Here is a 16,407-nt window from a genome sequence, read left to right as displayed (position 1 = left end):
TATATCAAGCTATGTGAAGAGCACATGTCCGCTCTGAATCGTAAGTCGGATCATCTTGGGAATTTTGGACCGAGTTCATTGTGCTGAATCCTAGATTGTAAGGATTTAGGGGTGTGTATAGGAGAAATGTTCGTATTTAGCCATTATCTGGGTCATTACTGACAATAGAATTTTGCTGAGCTGAGACACTGTGCTACTAATTTTTGGATTTCTGGATAATAAAAAGCTGTCTCCACTCAATGTGGGAGAGTTGTAACTATGTGGATTCACAGTGTAAGAAAGAAAAATTGGGTCTATCAGTTTTAAGAGACATAAAACTTACTGCAGATAAATGAAGAGATTTCAGAAATCATCCTTAGAAAAATTAAATACGTGCTTTTACTTTAATATCAAATTTTTAAAACATCAAATGTACGGAGTAATTCTTTGACCTTTTTGTGCTGGTTTATGCCATTTTATGGTATTCTGAACGATCAGACTTCCAACCCTAAGATGTTTCCAGGTGCCAAGAATACCTTTTTATTTTGGGTAAATCCGCAGAATTTTTAAGGGTCTCGGGACACAGCAGATTAACTACTGCATGGTGTAATTCCAATTGCTCTTGTTTGTTAATAAGATTAATAATAATCACTTGTTTGAACATAATTAGTTTTGGAGTCATTTACCCATTTATCATGTACTAAATGCTTGAGATACCAATACACAGTATGCGATACAAATTCTTAATGGTTTTTTTCCCAGAAATGTTAAGCATAAATGAGAAAGACTACCTGGGAAATTTTGTTTCGAGATAATAAGGGTCAATCATGATCCGATTAAGTAAATAACAGTTATTTGTGTGGGGTTTTTTTTTTTAAGAGAAAGCAAGATCAAATCCATTTTACAGCCATATAAGCATTAAGGATTCATCTTAATGCTTTTAATAGTATTTTTGGTGCCATGACAAAAACAAAGAGCCACTTAAATTGCATTTCACATTGCATTAAACAGTGGAAACATGTTGAAAGATTATTTAAAGACTGCAGTAAAGTCATATTATCAGCAGACTAAAATGATTGAGTGTGATTTTTTTTTTTTTTTTTAATGTTTTCATGTCTCATCGTCCATAGGAGAAAACTCACATAGAAATATTCCCACTTCCCACTCTCACCTACATCCAGTCATGAATCCACGTCAAGGACCAGCCCGTACCTTCCCTCCCTCAAAGTCCCAGTCCTCACCCAGAAACTGAACTTGAACCAGAGCTTTGCCGTTTGTGATTCGGGGAACAGAGAATGTAACTTTTGCAGTCCTGTGGAATTCAAAATCATTCTTTTGCTCCCAAGAAATCATGCTTCATTTGCTTAGCTAGCTGTTTTACCAGGTCTGCTCTTTCATCTTGAAGGAACAGTAGAGCAAGGGAAAGTAAGGATGTAGCTGGAAAATATTATGAGCAAGGCCAGGAAGCTTTTTTTTTTTTTTTTTCCCCTCCTCTCTTTTCTTCAAGGTTCTTTCCAAACCCTGATTAAATTGATGTTGTATACGGTGTCAAAAACCAGAGAATTAAAGGTTCTTAATTCTCAAAAAATGGTTTGTCAAAAAAACCACAGAGAATTAAGGATTCTTACTTAAATATATAGCAATTATTTGTTAGAGCCAGACCTGTACCTGTCATGGTATCACTTTTCCAGCCTATTCCTGTTCATCCGTTTAATTGACAACTTTGTTTTATGGGCGTTTCACCTGAAGGCTGAATGACGTAGGTTGCAGTCATAGGACTGTCAGTCAGGAACATGGATGGCTCTTCTCTGTACTCCCGCTCCATGGCTGATGCACTTCAGTGCTTTTGTGCCGGGTACAGCTTGCTGCCTTACGAGGCCTGGCCTTTGGGGGCGTTGGTATGCATTTCCTATCTGGCGCCAACGCAAAGGAGTCGGATGAAGAGAAGCAGGTAGCAGAAGAGAACACTGTCGTCTTACTGGCTACCGTGATGGTCAGCGAGTGGCGTATGGATTGCCATCAGACGTGGCAGTCTTCTAGCGTGGTGTCGAGTCCTTGCTTGCCTATACAGTGTGTTAGCAGGAAAGAGAGGCACAGAAATGTCTTTCGAAACTCTGAATGGCAGAGCTTGTGAGAACCTGTGTTGAACCTTGGTTTGTGCATGCCTGGAATCGTCCTGAGGGGCCTTTCGGGTATCTGGAAATCCAGTATATATTTCAGAGACCTGTGGCATCTGTTAAGGGGTGTTTACATATGCCAGAAACCAATTTCCAGCTCTGCTGATTAATGTAATTCTACCAACCTTCACTGTGCCTTTTTGTTTCTTTTAAACTTCTAAAATTGTTCTGTTATGCTGCTGTTACTTAAAAATGTGGTCTAGCTCACAAGCAGCTGCACTGAGTGAGTATTCAGATAAATATTACACACCGACTTGTACTTGGTTCAAATGAATGTTAATTTGATTATGAAATGCTTTTGGATTCTGGATTAAAGACATTATGAAGGTGTATATTTTCATTATAAGGAATTTACAAAATAGTTTTGATATAGTTTGATGATAGTTTGATAACTATTAAGAATTAGATTCATTCACATTGGGCTGAAAAGATAATTTCTAGGCATGGACATTCCCCTGCCTAGTTAACTCTGCTGTGTAGGTATATATTGTGTCCTGCACTTTTTAGAGGGCAAACAGTGTTTGTTGTTAATGCTGTAGCTTTACTGGAGCCCCTTTCCTTGTTCTTAGGTTCATTTTCCAAAGTCTCTTGAATTTTGTCTTTTGAGTAGCACCTAACAATGCTTAGCACTTTCAGCTGTGCAAATCCACAGTCTGTGGTAACACCGCTCATTTTCAAAACTCAGTGTCATATGGCACGCGCACTGTTTCCTCGGGAGACACGTGGATGGCAGCAATGCATTCCATATTTTTTTGTCTGTGTTAAAAATTGGGTTTGCTCTTTTCTGTTCCGAAAAGAAGAAAAAAAATGAGGGTAAGTAGTTGATCAACGGAAGAACTGGTTTGAAAGTTTTCATGCCTTTTAACTGAAATGACACACTGAGAAATGGGAAAATTCTGGCTGCTGTACTTCATGCGTGGCAGGTTTTATTCGATGACCTATGGCATACACATGGAGATAGTATGTCTTTAATTTTTTTTTTTTTTTATTAAATAATGTTGGAATATCAAACTGCTAAATAGCTGGAATAATCAATATTTATGATTCTCTCTCTGATAGGCAGTTCCATATTCCAGGGAGTTCAAACAGAAATACGACTATTTCCGGAAGAAGTTAAAGAAACCAGTGAGTAGAAACGTGCTGCTTTGTGTTGGAATCAAGTACGCTGTGTCTGGGAGAAACAACAGGCTATCCCAAGCATAGATACAGAATGGCGCTGTATCTTGCTATAACGCACTTGCCAATTTTTCTTGATTGTGCTACTCCTGAAGAGGTTAAGTAGGAACCAAAAAAGGGAAGAAAAGTTTGAATTTGATTGATTTCTCAACAAAAACATTTACAGATCTTTAAAGCTCACATTTTTCTGTTTGAATGCAAAATCAAAGTGACGAGGCAGCAAGGAAGTAGCAGTGATTCACTATTTCCCATTGCAACTGAGACTAATCGGTGTGTTCGTTTACAAGCCTGTAGGTTGAAAACAGGCTTGAGGATTGATATTTCTCCTTCGTCTTCAGCAGTGGCCTCTGAAGGGCAGAGCTGGAACAAGTTGGCAGAGCAGAGCCCACAGTTGTGCTGGATCTGGCACAAGCTTCTAGTGTTCTCGTTCTGTGAAAAAAAGTATTTTCAGTAACATCTTTAACGTAAGAGAGCCCTCAGTATTAGCTTGCATGGGATATTGACTCATAGTTAACAGTAAACAGCCTTGGCAACACCCAACTATAATTCGAGGAGCAACTTGCCAATGTCTTTGCCTGTTTATTGATAGCTCCTTGAATTTTCACCTTGAGTTTGACCAGTGCTTGCACACAATAAGCACTTTAGATGTCAGGAAAAAGCGAACTTTCTGAAACAGTTGTTTCAAGTCAATTTTATCAGGAAAACTGTACCTGGCTGTAGCAGCCCTGTTTAACTGTTGACCCAGTCTTCTTTCTACAAATTCTTAACTCGGTTCTCTTCTGTCTTTTCTGAATTCAGCTCCCTGGGCGTTAGCTCCCTCCTATTTAGACAGAACTTCTAGAACATTTTGGCAGCCTAATTCTCTTTTGTTTACATCTTTGCCGTTCAGTTCTGTGTGTATGGTACTGTAGGTGTTCTTGTTGTGAAACTGTTCTGGCCTTGACAGATACGTGAGTAAAGCGGTTGCATACATCTTGTGCATTTATTACCATTTTAAGCTAAAACGCCCTTGAAATAGTGCATAGTAATATCAATCGTTTTCTCACTTCTTTTTGGTTTGTTTGTAACTTTTCTTGTTTTCATTGTTCTGTCAAATACCATAGCAAGCTCTGAACCACTATACTGGAACTTCCCTAGTTCTCCATATGCTATCAAGCTGTAGACTTAAAGAGCACTGGAAAACAAAAATAAGGGGAAACTTTTACACATCAGATGTCTAATCTGTCATTTAGTTATTACCACGGGTCAGTAATTTGCCTGAAAACTTATTTATTAAGACTAACTATTATAATGTAATCTCCTTTCACGTAGGCTGATATACCGAACAGATTTGAGATGAAGCTACACAGAAATAATATCTTTGAGGAGTCCTACAGAAGAATCATGTCTGTGAAGAGACCTGATGTGCTAAAAGCCAGGCTCTGGATTGAATTTGAGTCAGAAAAAGGACTTGACTATGGAGGTGTGGCCAGAGAATGGTTTTTTCTCTTGTCCAAGGAGATGTTTAACCCTTATTATGGTCTCTTCGAATATTCAGCAACGTAAGTGTCCACTAAAATATTTCCATTCATAAGGGATATATATTAGATTTTGCATAAGAGGCAAAGTTATGCTAGAAAGTAGTTAGATCATCCTTCACGGTGCATCGGTATGCACTCTTATCAGTCAGATCTCTCTGTTCTGCACTATCATTTCTTACTTGCTTGTCAGAGAACCTTTCCAATTGTAGTTGAAATCTCATAAAGCATTTTCATTATTAAGACAATATTCAGTGTTGCCTTGCTTGCAGCAAAACTGCCATTTTTGAGGCTAGTAATAGTGAAAGGAGCAATGTCAGACAAAATACTTCTTACGCCCTCCCATTACCTTGTAAAACACCTGCTGTCCAGAATTACAGTGCTGCGTTATAATTAGCTCATAAAGCAGCTTCTCATTTACATTTCAGGAGTTACACAGCAGTGGCCTTACATAAGTTTGAATTTGTTTTTGTCCAATTTTAAAATCTTTGAGCAATCCATCAGTGTAAATGAGAGAGCAAGTCTCTTGCTTAAAGTACATTTGTTTTAATATGCTGTATGTAATTCCGCATTGTGTACTTGGCTACAGTGAGGATGGATTTCTTAATTGCAGACAGTAGTTTTGATGTTTTTAAGTCAATATCAAGCTCACTCCTTTCTCTAATAAGTGTTGAATAGACTGTATAATGAGAGTTTTCTCGCGTTTGTGTCTCAGAAAAGACACGTTCTGCTGTCAAAGGGAAATTTAAACAACATCGACTAGCATGGAATGCCTGTGTGTTAATAGAGTTCACTGGATAAACATTTGTTTTGAAATATTTCACTTATGGGATATAGGTCACTGTAGATATTTTAAATATGTTAGTTCATTTTAGGTTCAGAAATCTAACCAGTCTTTTTAAGAAATAAGAAAAAAAAAAAAATCTACTTAAAACCCCTGTATCTGTCTTCACAGATTAAGAATATACTGCAAATTAAACATATTGCTTTTACACTAATTTCTTATTGCGACACACACTTTCAACAAGTCTTAATGCTTTGTTACCCAGTTAAAAGATCTTAGTCCTTCGACGGCTTTTTCCCGTATCCTGGGGGTTAAGCGTGTTTCAGAGATGCTCTCTAGTGTGTGCAGTTTAAGATGCTAGTAAGAAAACATTCTTTATCCTAGGACGGTTGGACCATGGGCCTAAGCTTAATTCCTCTTCCGTACCTTCAGATATTTCAAGAACTAAAAGCAACGACTGCAAAAGAGTCCTAAAATTTAAAGCCCTGAAATTTGGCTGGAAGGAGTGAATAATCAAGCCTGGCAGAAGAGAGAACTTAGCTGAAATTCTCATTCCACTGAAGCTGATGGCAAACTGTTAGTGTTTTCAATGATGCCAGGCTTTTATCCTTTGAAGAGGTCAGCACAGCCCTCTTACGCTTGCCACAGGTGGAATCCTGTTACCCCCCAGCAGGAGGTTTAGTTACCTCGGTCAAATAATCCTTATGGTCGTAGCAAGACAGTTTTGATTAGGTCAGCCTGCCTGCAAACTGGCAGGTACTTCTCTTGAGGAACGCAGGGAGCAATTACATTATTACACTCTTGCAAAAATGAACAGAAATGGCCCTAAGCTCAAATTATTTATTAACGTATCTGAATATCTGGTTATTTAAAGACTTGGTTATTTAGATTTTTTTTTTCTTTCCCCAAAAAAGGGACAACTATACACTTCAGATTAATCCTAATTCAGGTCTTTGTAACGAAGATCATCTGTCGTATTTCACATTTATTGGTCGGGTTGCTGGTCTGGCAGTGTATCATGGGAAGCTATTGGATGGTGAGTTATTACGCTGTATGGCTCTGCTACCGTTACTGGCTTTTTATTAAATGAAATGCATCACTTCAATAATTCATATACTTTAGAGCGTAGTATTTCTGGAGGCAAAGTCTGAGAGAAATTAGTGGAACTGGAACTATTGGAAATTGCATTCCTGATGTGAATGGCAATTCAAAAATTATGGTGTCTTACTCAAGAAATACGTTTCATATAAAGTTTTGCTCCTTTCTCCACTTGTGTTAAAACTACAGAATCAGCATTGCTAAATAATCACTATCCCTAAAGGAAAATCACTAAATTTATAGCAGCCATTTCCATGCAAACCTGCAGCCAAAGCAGTTGTGTGGGTGTCAACTGCAGGATATTTTGATCTGTGAAATTATTACTGAGTGATTTCATGAGAAAATATGATTTCTGCCAAACTTTGAAATCCCACAATAAGCGAGCAAGCAAACGTTATAAACTGACTTTATTTAGCAATAGTGCAGCACATTAGAAGAGGAAGCTCACCGTCCTGTTTTTCTAGCATCTCCTTTGAGGCAAGAATGGCAATTTTAAATGGATTAGAGTACCTTGAGCTCAGTTCCCCACCTTTTGTGTCTCTCTGCCATTAACGTTATGGTGTTTAACGGAATATGGTAATTAATGGCATAATTCTTGTAATTGAAAAATTTGGCTTCTGTGCCTAAACAAAAAATGAGCCTTCTGTGTTAACTTGAGCGGTTACAACGCTGTTACTTTCAGGAGGTTTCTTCCTTGCTGGCACCCTAGGAAATACTGTCCTTGAGCGGTCATATCTTTATGTAGGGTGAAAATGCAGAACAGTGGAGGTAACACGTTTTCCTCTCTTCTAGGCTTCTTCATCAGACCTTTTTACAAGATGATGCTGGGGAAACCAATAACTCTGAAAGACATGGAGTCAGTGGTAAGATAACGTTTAAGCCGTATCAGCATTAGCAATTACGTGTTTTTTTTCCTCTGAGGAAATTAATACAAGCTAACAGTTCCGGTAAACTGCATGGTAGAAAACACAAGGTCATAGTTGCAATAACTTTAGAAAGATATGTACATACTTTTGTAATAAAACACATTTTCCCTGGTAGGACAGCTGTTTCAGTACCAGTGCACTAACAGCGGTGACAGGGACAAGGGAAGAGAGACAGGAGTAGGCCAGTAAGAAACGCAACATAAGATGTCTAATTATACCTCCAGCTTTTCCACTGGGTCAGCTTTCTCCCTGTTAGAAGGAGCACCACCACCAAGGCCTGCAGCTTTCTTATCACGCTGTGGAGCAGGGAGAGAGGGGTGCAAGGGCTCACTTCTGACCTGGGCACGCGGGAAGTTGCCCACAGTGCTGGCAGGAGAAAGGGTCGCCAAATGATAAACAGTTCTCTCCAAAATACACTTAATGAACGCAGCACAACTTACGCCCTTATATCCCTGTGGTTTTGTTCCCTGCACTTCCTCTGCTTTCACACCTTCCACATTAATTGCAATCAAGTACTTTTGTGTTTGGCACTCCCTGGGAGAAAAATGAATTGTTTTACAAGTTGGTAATCTCTAAGTTTGTATTGTAAGATGAAGGACAACAGTAAATAGGATCCCGCAGATGCCCAGTCTAGATGTGCAGTGTACCGGTATTGAAACACAGTACATTTCAGATACGTCCAATAGCTAAATACAAATGGTTTCCATTAAGTTAGCAGGATGATACTTGGTTTGTCCTTTTAACCTTTGGAGGTCTGTCCATTTTTTCCACTACTATGGACTTCGGAGAACCTTGGAGCGGTTACTTTTCCCCTTTCTAACGTCTTACTGTTACCCATTATACGGCGTAGTTTACCTGGATAAGACTGCTCCAGATTGCCTCTGTAGGGGCCGGACTTGGTTGTGAGCCTGGCCGCTCACATCCTGCACTTTCCTACGACTGTCTTCAACAGCAAAGTCAGTTGACTCACAAGCCCAGCCCAGAAGCAAAATTACAGAAGATGAGATGAGAAGATGAGCTTGAGCTCAAGTACAAGCTTAAAACGAAGCTCCTGAGACACGTATCCAGAAGGATCTTAAAAGGAAGTTCAGGCTCTTGTATTCCTACAAGTAGTTGGGAAACCTTCTCCTCTTATTCTTAGCTCTGCAATAGCTGTCCTTGGTCTTGTCAGAAGTGTACTCGGTATGAGAAGAATAAAACGCGGTTTATTCTTTTTGATGTTTTCGAGTTTTACAGACTTTTGGTTACTGACATAAAGGCTGGTTCAGCTGCTTAGTCCCTCCTCCAGCTCCCACTGTCTCATAGTCACCAAATTTTGGCAGGCCATTCTTCTCTTGAAGCATACATGAGTAAATAATGTTTTAACTTCATTTTAGGAAATTAGAGGGGTCTTTTATTCAGCAAACTTTAAGGCTTTTAGTAATAACAATGCAATGAGTTATTGTACAATATATTATCGATGTAACGAAGTGGTATATAAATTGTGTTGAAAAGCATGTACAGTTTTATCAAGACATTTTCTAATGAATTATTTCACACCGCTATATACATATTTACCAAATAGATGCGTAGAGTCAATTTATTGTGTTGCATAATAATGTAATTACAAGTCAATTAAGAAGAGTTACATGAATCTAAAAATGTAGCATCTCTAGAAAAATACATACGCATAAAGTAATCCATCTTACCCTGCTTTACAGTAGCTGGGCAAATAAATGAGTTCTCATCTTTCCAGTCCCTTTGGAGTTCTAGTTTTAGATGTTTTTATTTGTTCAATTTAAAGTTAAACTATACCTTTAATGTTCACATTTTCAAGCTTTGTTTAATTATAATCTGCTGCAGGATAGTGAATACTACAACTCTTTGAAGTGGATCCTGGAAAATGACCCGACAGAGTTGGATCTCATGTTTTGCATAGATGAGGAAAACTTCGGACAGGTACGTAAATGTTATCCCAAAAGTCCGTATTTCCATCTTCTTACTGGTTATTGCCAAAAAGGAATTAAATACTGAGCAGTATCTCATGGTTGTGCACTTGATGATCATGGGACTGATGAATGTTAATGATCAGTATAGGCAGACTGTGAATATTAACCTCTCGTTCTTCCTGGCTGTCTAAGACCGGGGATGCCGAAGAAGGAAATAATGTTCTTGTCAGGGAGCAACATGACATCTTTGTGCAAAGCAGTACCCGAGGCCGAGTAAAATACTTGCACTGAGGAGTAATAATGGTGTTACACGGTCCATCTTAGAAAGTAGTCTCGGCTTGGGACTGATTGGGGTTTTACAGGTTGAAGATGTTCTCAAAGGACAAAGTAAGCGGTAGAATGATAATCAGTGAAGTGCTTTGTTCCTAGTGTCTTTTATATAATGCAGGTAGATGAGACAACAAAAGCAAGCATGCCTGGTTTAAAAAGGTTCACAATCTGCGGATAACTTTCTCCGTTACAAATGAAAAATGTTAGATACACGTTTAACAACTGAGAAGTGAGTAGGTGGGAATGTAATCCATCAGCCGAAGTCGTAACTCATTTTATCAGTAGAAGCTGTAAGAACAGCGTATGGTACGGTTTGCCTTGGATTTATAGTCGGTCTTTACAGAGAATCCTATTAAAACAAACTTCAGAGATCTGTATCTGTTTCTGGATGGAAATAACTTGGGTGCAGATAAATGTCTTGTACATAAGTATATGTGTTAAATCTAATTTGAGGACTTAAAGGCAAACAAATCATGAGTCTACTTACATGAGCTTGGAACTTACTTGCCTGCCATGATTGTTTGTTTGTTTGTTTATTTACAAGCTGTGGAGCTGAACCATTTTGTAATGCATGCACACAAGTAATGACTAAAACATACTGATTTTGTACAATATTGGGACTTAATAATACCTACCTGTGTCTCTTAAATTAATTTGCTTATAGGCTTGTATGCCCTTTTCTAGTGTCTTCACTTCGTTTAACTCCTACACCTAGATACCGTGGCTCCGAGTGCCACTGGTACTGTGGACCACCGTGCCTTTTTTAAAAGCTGACCTCAAAATTTCAAAACATATGCACACAACGTACTGTCAAGAACATTCTGATCCACTTCTCAGTGCTTATTACTTTTTTCCTGAAGCAACATAAGTTTATCGGTTACGTGGAAAATTAGGAAGAACATTAAAGCCACAGGATGAAAGGTTTTTGTAATACACGGGGTTGTTTGTTGGGAATTCTCATTGTCTGCTGTTCTGTAACGATTTAACTTTGAATTATTGATAGCCTTTCACTGCCAGCTTTCACTTCTGCTGGCAGAAGCTTGTTCTCTGACTCAAAGCATAAATCAACTTACTTGGAGATACTTTCTGCTTGTCTCCTAACTCTTTAATACCTCAAATAGCTAATTCTGGCATTGTTAGCAAGATGGATTTTTGTTTAATTCACAATAGCTGCATCTGATTCCAGAAGGGATTAATCTTTAGATGCCGTTCTTCAGCAGCTCAGCACTGTATAGGCACGAAGCAGATCACTGCTAAAGTGCAGCACATCGTTTTAAAAAGTTGCAGACTGTCCGCAAGTGTTCGTGCTCTCGGGGAAACTTTACAAACTGGTGTTAAAAACAGCTGCAGCTTGAGGCTCACTGGTTCATTTCTTGGTTTACCTTTTTATTAAACCTCTCCTGTGTTGTTTCTGTATATCACGGGTGCAAAGTAATTAATGGCATTTATGACTTCCTTTCTCTTGAACATAACATTTTACCATGCTCTTACAATATACGTGGGGTTGTTTGGGAAGTTCCCTTGATATCATTGTTAGAGTACATGAGGCGGGCTTTGTCCTCTTTAGAGAAGTATATTGCGGGTGGGTGGAATAAAGGCATCAAAAGCATCTGTCTTACTGTTCTCGACATTTCTACTCACCTTCTTACCCCCAGAGTTTTCCTTCATAATATGGCGGGTATTTACAGGCTTTGGAGATTCACGTCTTTGTTGATGCAGAAATCCAGAGGATGCTGCCGCAGCCGTGCAGGTGTTCCCTGATGACGCCTTAGCTCAAGTTGGAGGCACCCGTCATGAGTAACCGACTTCATGTGCTCATTCAGTGCCCAGTTTATTAACAGAAATAACAGTTCTTGTTCTAATTGCTGTAACGTAAATTCCAGGTGTTGAGCTGATATCACAGTCCTCCTGTGTCTCAGAAGGCAAAGGCGGTTTTGGCTAGCTCTGCAGCAGTAGCGATGAATGCATTTGAAGTTTTCTTGGCTAACTTCTGTTTCAACTTACATATAAGCCCACCGAGTTACAGACAAATGCCAGTAGTGGTAGATATAATAATACTGTTTCCATCATACTGCTGGTGAGATGCAAAATTGGCAGGACAGATTTTATCGAAGAAAAGCCTGAATAAGCTCAGCAGCGCAAGGGCAGGATATGCTGTAGTGAGGAGGAATTTATCTAGCGCGTGATTGAAACATCAGTCCAAACGCCTATAGGATGCTTTCCGGCAATGCAGCAGCTCTGGCAAATACTGACTACGCTGGCTTTCCTGCACGTACCGCTGGCCATTGCCAGCGCTGTGGGGACTACTGGAAGTCGAGGGACCCTGACGGCACTCGTTTTGCCTCATCCACTGCTGAACTGCTGAAAAGTGCCCTTGGGAACCTGAGGAGGAGATGATCCTGCTTCCACAAGGACGTGGTGTATGTAAGAGGGATGTATTTGCATTGCTGTAAGCTCCTGTGTTTGTTTATACTTCATCTATCACCAAAACCTTTTCTGGAGTTGGAGAAAAACAAAGAAACCTCTAATAAATCTTATCTTCTTGTTACCCTTCCTTACTTAATAACCAAAAATATGGTTCCGGTAGTTCTCACAAGTCAGTAAGAAATACAAAGTAGATATTCTCAACATGGAAAGGATGGAGAACTGTCTTCAAAAAGCAGAGAAATAAAGGGTCTGTACTTCTCCTAAGTTCCTAATGGCTCTGGAATACTGTTTCTCATTTCCTAAAAGCAAGGTGTCTTCTGGTGGGCAGGAGAGACAAGCACCAAGCAGCCTTCTGTTTGTGCCAGGCTGTCTGGGATCTTCGTAACTTCATCCCGTTCAGCTTTGACAGTATGGCAGGCCTTTTCCTTACCGGTTCTGGACTGTCTTCCCTGGTCTTCATGGAACGAATAAGCTACTGTTTCAGAGCTGTGTAGGTTCCCTATTAGTTACTTTTCCTTATTAGTATAGTCATCTTCTTTTTTCCTATACAGTAATAGGTATGTTTATTCAAATACAACTATTGTATTGTTTTTCTCCTTCTTGAAGCATTCAGTGTTAATCCAGTCCTGAAAAGAGCTTTCCAGCCTCCTCCGTTCACAGCTCCGTTTATTAGCTAATGAATTTACTGTCTCACTGTTACTCTCAACCACAACATCTGATTTAATTATTGAAGATTAGTAACAGCTTTAAAAATAGGCTTGGTTGAATGTGGGTGCACAGAGTCGGGCCTTGGTTGCTTCCACTGGAGCCGTGGTTTTGAAGCGATGGCCCAGGTTGGCTGGAACAGAGCGAGGATGTACAAGCAGCAAAATACTTGACTTTCCTTCTCTCCTACGCAAGCACGCGCGCTTTACAAGACTTTAATCGAGTCGTGTGCCTATGCTGTGGGTAAACACCAGCATCTGCAGTCAGAAAAATGCTTCTTCCTAGCCGCAGCTGCGGAGCGTATGGTTTGTAACAGTTTTGTGTGGGCACTCTCTGATAAAACCTACCAGCTTCTAGCTTTCCTGGTACCTACCCAGCACTAATTCTGTGAACTCCTACGGGGAAATCACTTTCTTCAGAAATATATACATTATTTGGACTTGCTGTAGTTTCTTGTGAACTGTAATGAATTTGGTTTTTTCAGCCTTATGCTCCACAGTGACACCATCCTTAGCAAGTTTGTGTTCAACCATTTCATAATCTATTTTTCTACTTTACTTTTCTGGCCTTTTTCATGAAACAGTTTCTGGGTGGAGTTTAAGTAATCATTTTCTTCCAAGCATTTTGAAAAATCAGAAGGCATTTTTCTGCCCTTATTAAAATGGAATTTATGTTGTCTCTACCCAAATGGACCTGCTGTTCAGGACTAAGTTTGCTTTTGAATGGTTTGTTCCGTTGCTAATGACAAGAATTCATTCTTAGAAGTGATCACATAATAATTTGTTCCTTGTGATGCCACCTTTAAATGTGGAATGTTTTGATCTCTCATTAGCTATTACGCCATAATAATTTTCTGATGCTACTTGTAAAATGCTGCTCAAGGAGAGCGGATTTAGTGAGAAATGTGTCCTGAAATAATGCCATGTTGTGTTTTGTTTTTTTTCTTTTCAAATGCAGACATATCAAGTTGACCTGAAGCCCAATGGGTCAGAAATCATGGTAACAAATGAAAACAAAAGGGAATATATTGAGTACGTATACATTTACGGAATTTATCCTGAGTGTAAGAAAGCACGGTTACACTTGTCTTAGAATTTACCCTACTGCAGTTACCGTATTTTGTACTACACTAGCTCATCAGAGATCCTTTTAAAAGAAAATCTTCCTGTTAACATAGATTGTTTATACCCTAATCCTTAGAAAGCTTGAATTTTAACCTTTACTGTTCTATGAGTTGCACTAATCAGGGGCTCCGTCATGTAATAGGAAACTATTTTCTTGATGGGTAGGCGTGAGGAACGTTGAAGAAGGGATGGGGTCGCTCTGAGTGACAGACGTCTGCATCTAAATTACTCGATGAAAAGAGCTGGCACCTCCTGGGTGCGGTACTTGCCACGTTAAAGTAGACCTTTGAATTTTGCCCAGTTCCGTGCCTGCTTCTGGCTGTTGCCGGCGTGCCTGGGGTAACTAGCTCTGCTTTGTGGGTCCCCAGAGCGGGGGTGAATTTCCACCCTGGGGTTTTCGGCGTTTCCTGATGAACTGCTGGGTCGCAGAATGCAAATCAGGAACGAGTGCCGATCTGAGTGCTAAACCGGGTCTAGAAAAAAGAATGACAATAGGATGTCTGTATAATTTATCAAGTTTGTATTTGCTTGCCATTGTGGTCTTCATTCGAGGAGGAACTCGGGACCTCTGTAAATGTTTAAGCATTCCTCTGAGAGGAGAACTTTGCACTTGTTCGGTAATCTCACTTGCAAGGTTGTGTTCAATGATTTGGTGTAATGGGGGAACAATAAGAAATTTCTGCTTTTATGATTTTTTTTGTTACTTTGTGTTTACTGTATTTGCACTGTCAGCTCTTGAATTTTTCAGGTATATCCTTTTTTTCAGCTTTCAGATGCAAAATATTAGACATCGTAAACTTTTTTTATCTCCATCACCTCAATACAGTGCAGAAACAAAAAGCTCTTTGAAAAAGTGCGGTCCAAAATTCAGAACCGAGTCAGGTTTACATCTCGGTAATTCTTTCATGGCTCGTCACAGTATTTTTATGACTTGAGAGCACACAAGTATTGACTCTAATTTGGAAATGGTTAATGCAGCTTAAAATTTGTCAAATATTTTTTCCCAGAATTCCATGATGATAGAACTGTTCTAGTTGTCATGGGAAAAAAACCAAAACCAAAGCACCCCCCACACAACCCAACAACAACAAAAACAACAACAGAAAACCCCACCAAACTGCAGGTGTAGTCACAAATGTAATTATTTTTTTTTTGCTTCTGTGGCTTCACACAGCATCCAAATGATGCATTCTCACGGAAATGTAGTGCTTATGGATATCACGTAGGTGACGAAGCATCGATGTCTGATAGAAAATCTGGTGCTTTGTTTGCGTTATTGTATTATGTGACGTTTATTGCAGAAATGAAGGAAAACGGATAAACTGACTAAATAGCTGCTAATTAAAATCAATGTCATTTCTTTAAGCATTATGAGAAAATCACGCTAGGAATTTTCTAGTAACCTTGAAACGAACAGTATCCGGTGCTGCAATGCCTTCTCTGAAAATTCCCTTTACATAGCATTGGCCAATAAAGAACAAGAATAGAGTAACTTAAATTAACTGCTTGGGCTTCCTGAAATCCCCACGCAGGGAACGTGCTTCCCCAGAGCGTGGCTCCAAGCACCTGGGTCCCAGCGAGCCCCAGCTGCTCTCCCGCGTGGCCGCGGCCCTTGGCCGCCGCCGCCGCTAGCTACGCGCCAGACCCGCGCTGGCAGCGTGGCCGTCAAAAACCGGCCACAGCTGAACGGGCTGTTGGCCTTTAATTTTAAGCTTCCTCTGTTTCTCTGCCCACCAGAATGTAAAATAATAAATTCAACTGTACTTGCTGGCGTTCTTAATTAGCGCCTCTTCAGAGGGGAGAAAACCTTACAGTTGCTGTATTCATGCAAATTAGGAAGGAAACGTGCTCCAGTAGGAAAGGAACTGGATTTCGAAAGCATTATTCTAGAACCTGCGAGGTGTTTATGCTGTAGGGGGTAACACTGAAATACAAGCCTGTTCCTTTGCTATTGCAGGTTTTATTCATCCCTATTTATTTATAGGCAGGCTGTTACATGTAATTACATCTGTCCTCACATTTTGTAGACTTCGTTGGGAATTTTATTCATCCAGAGCCTAGGTGCCAGCCTCATTTAGAAAGCAAGCAAGCATAGGAAAGAATTTGCAGGCTGTTTCAATCCACAGGCGAGCCTTTTTGCCGTGTCCACCCTTGCCTGCCTCGGCACAAAGCGGATACTGTCATGTTGTCTGGTAGCGTTTCGCTAAAAATGCGTGGTGACGTAGGAAAGTCATCG

General features: G+C 39.8%; 1 protein-coding gene across 4 annotated transcripts in view; it reads left to right on the top strand.

The window, feature by feature from the left end:
* LOC309602376 (E3 ubiquitin-protein ligase NEDD4-like) overlaps positions 1 to 16,407 on the top strand; it is a gene marked incomplete at its 5' end in the record, with an annotated part of 193,670 nt that overhangs the window by 172,643 nt on the left and 4,620 nt on the right. For all 4 annotated transcript variants that reach the window (XM_082335897.1, XM_082335896.1, XM_082335898.1 and 1 more), the window contains 6 exons: positions 3,216 to 3,281; positions 4,644 to 4,873; positions 6,548 to 6,669; positions 7,524 to 7,594; positions 9,500 to 9,595; positions 14,005 to 14,078. In XM_082335897.1, the coding sequence (XP_082192023.1) occupies positions 3,216 to 3,281; positions 4,644 to 4,873; positions 6,548 to 6,669; positions 7,524 to 7,594; positions 9,500 to 9,595; positions 14,005 to 14,078 (659 nt within the window). The remainder of the gene's footprint in view (positions 1 to 3,215; positions 3,282 to 4,643; positions 4,874 to 6,547; positions 6,670 to 7,523; positions 7,595 to 9,499; positions 9,596 to 14,004; positions 14,079 to 16,407) is intronic.

Source organism: Platalea leucorodia (genome assembly GCF_965183815.1).
Source record: "Platalea leucorodia genome assembly, chromosome: Z".
Taxonomy (NCBI): domain Eukaryota; kingdom Metazoa; phylum Chordata; class Aves; order Pelecaniformes; family Threskiornithidae; genus Platalea; species Platalea leucorodia.
The sequence above is the reverse complement of the archived record's forward strand: the minus strand, read 5'-3'. Positions and strand labels throughout refer to the sequence as shown.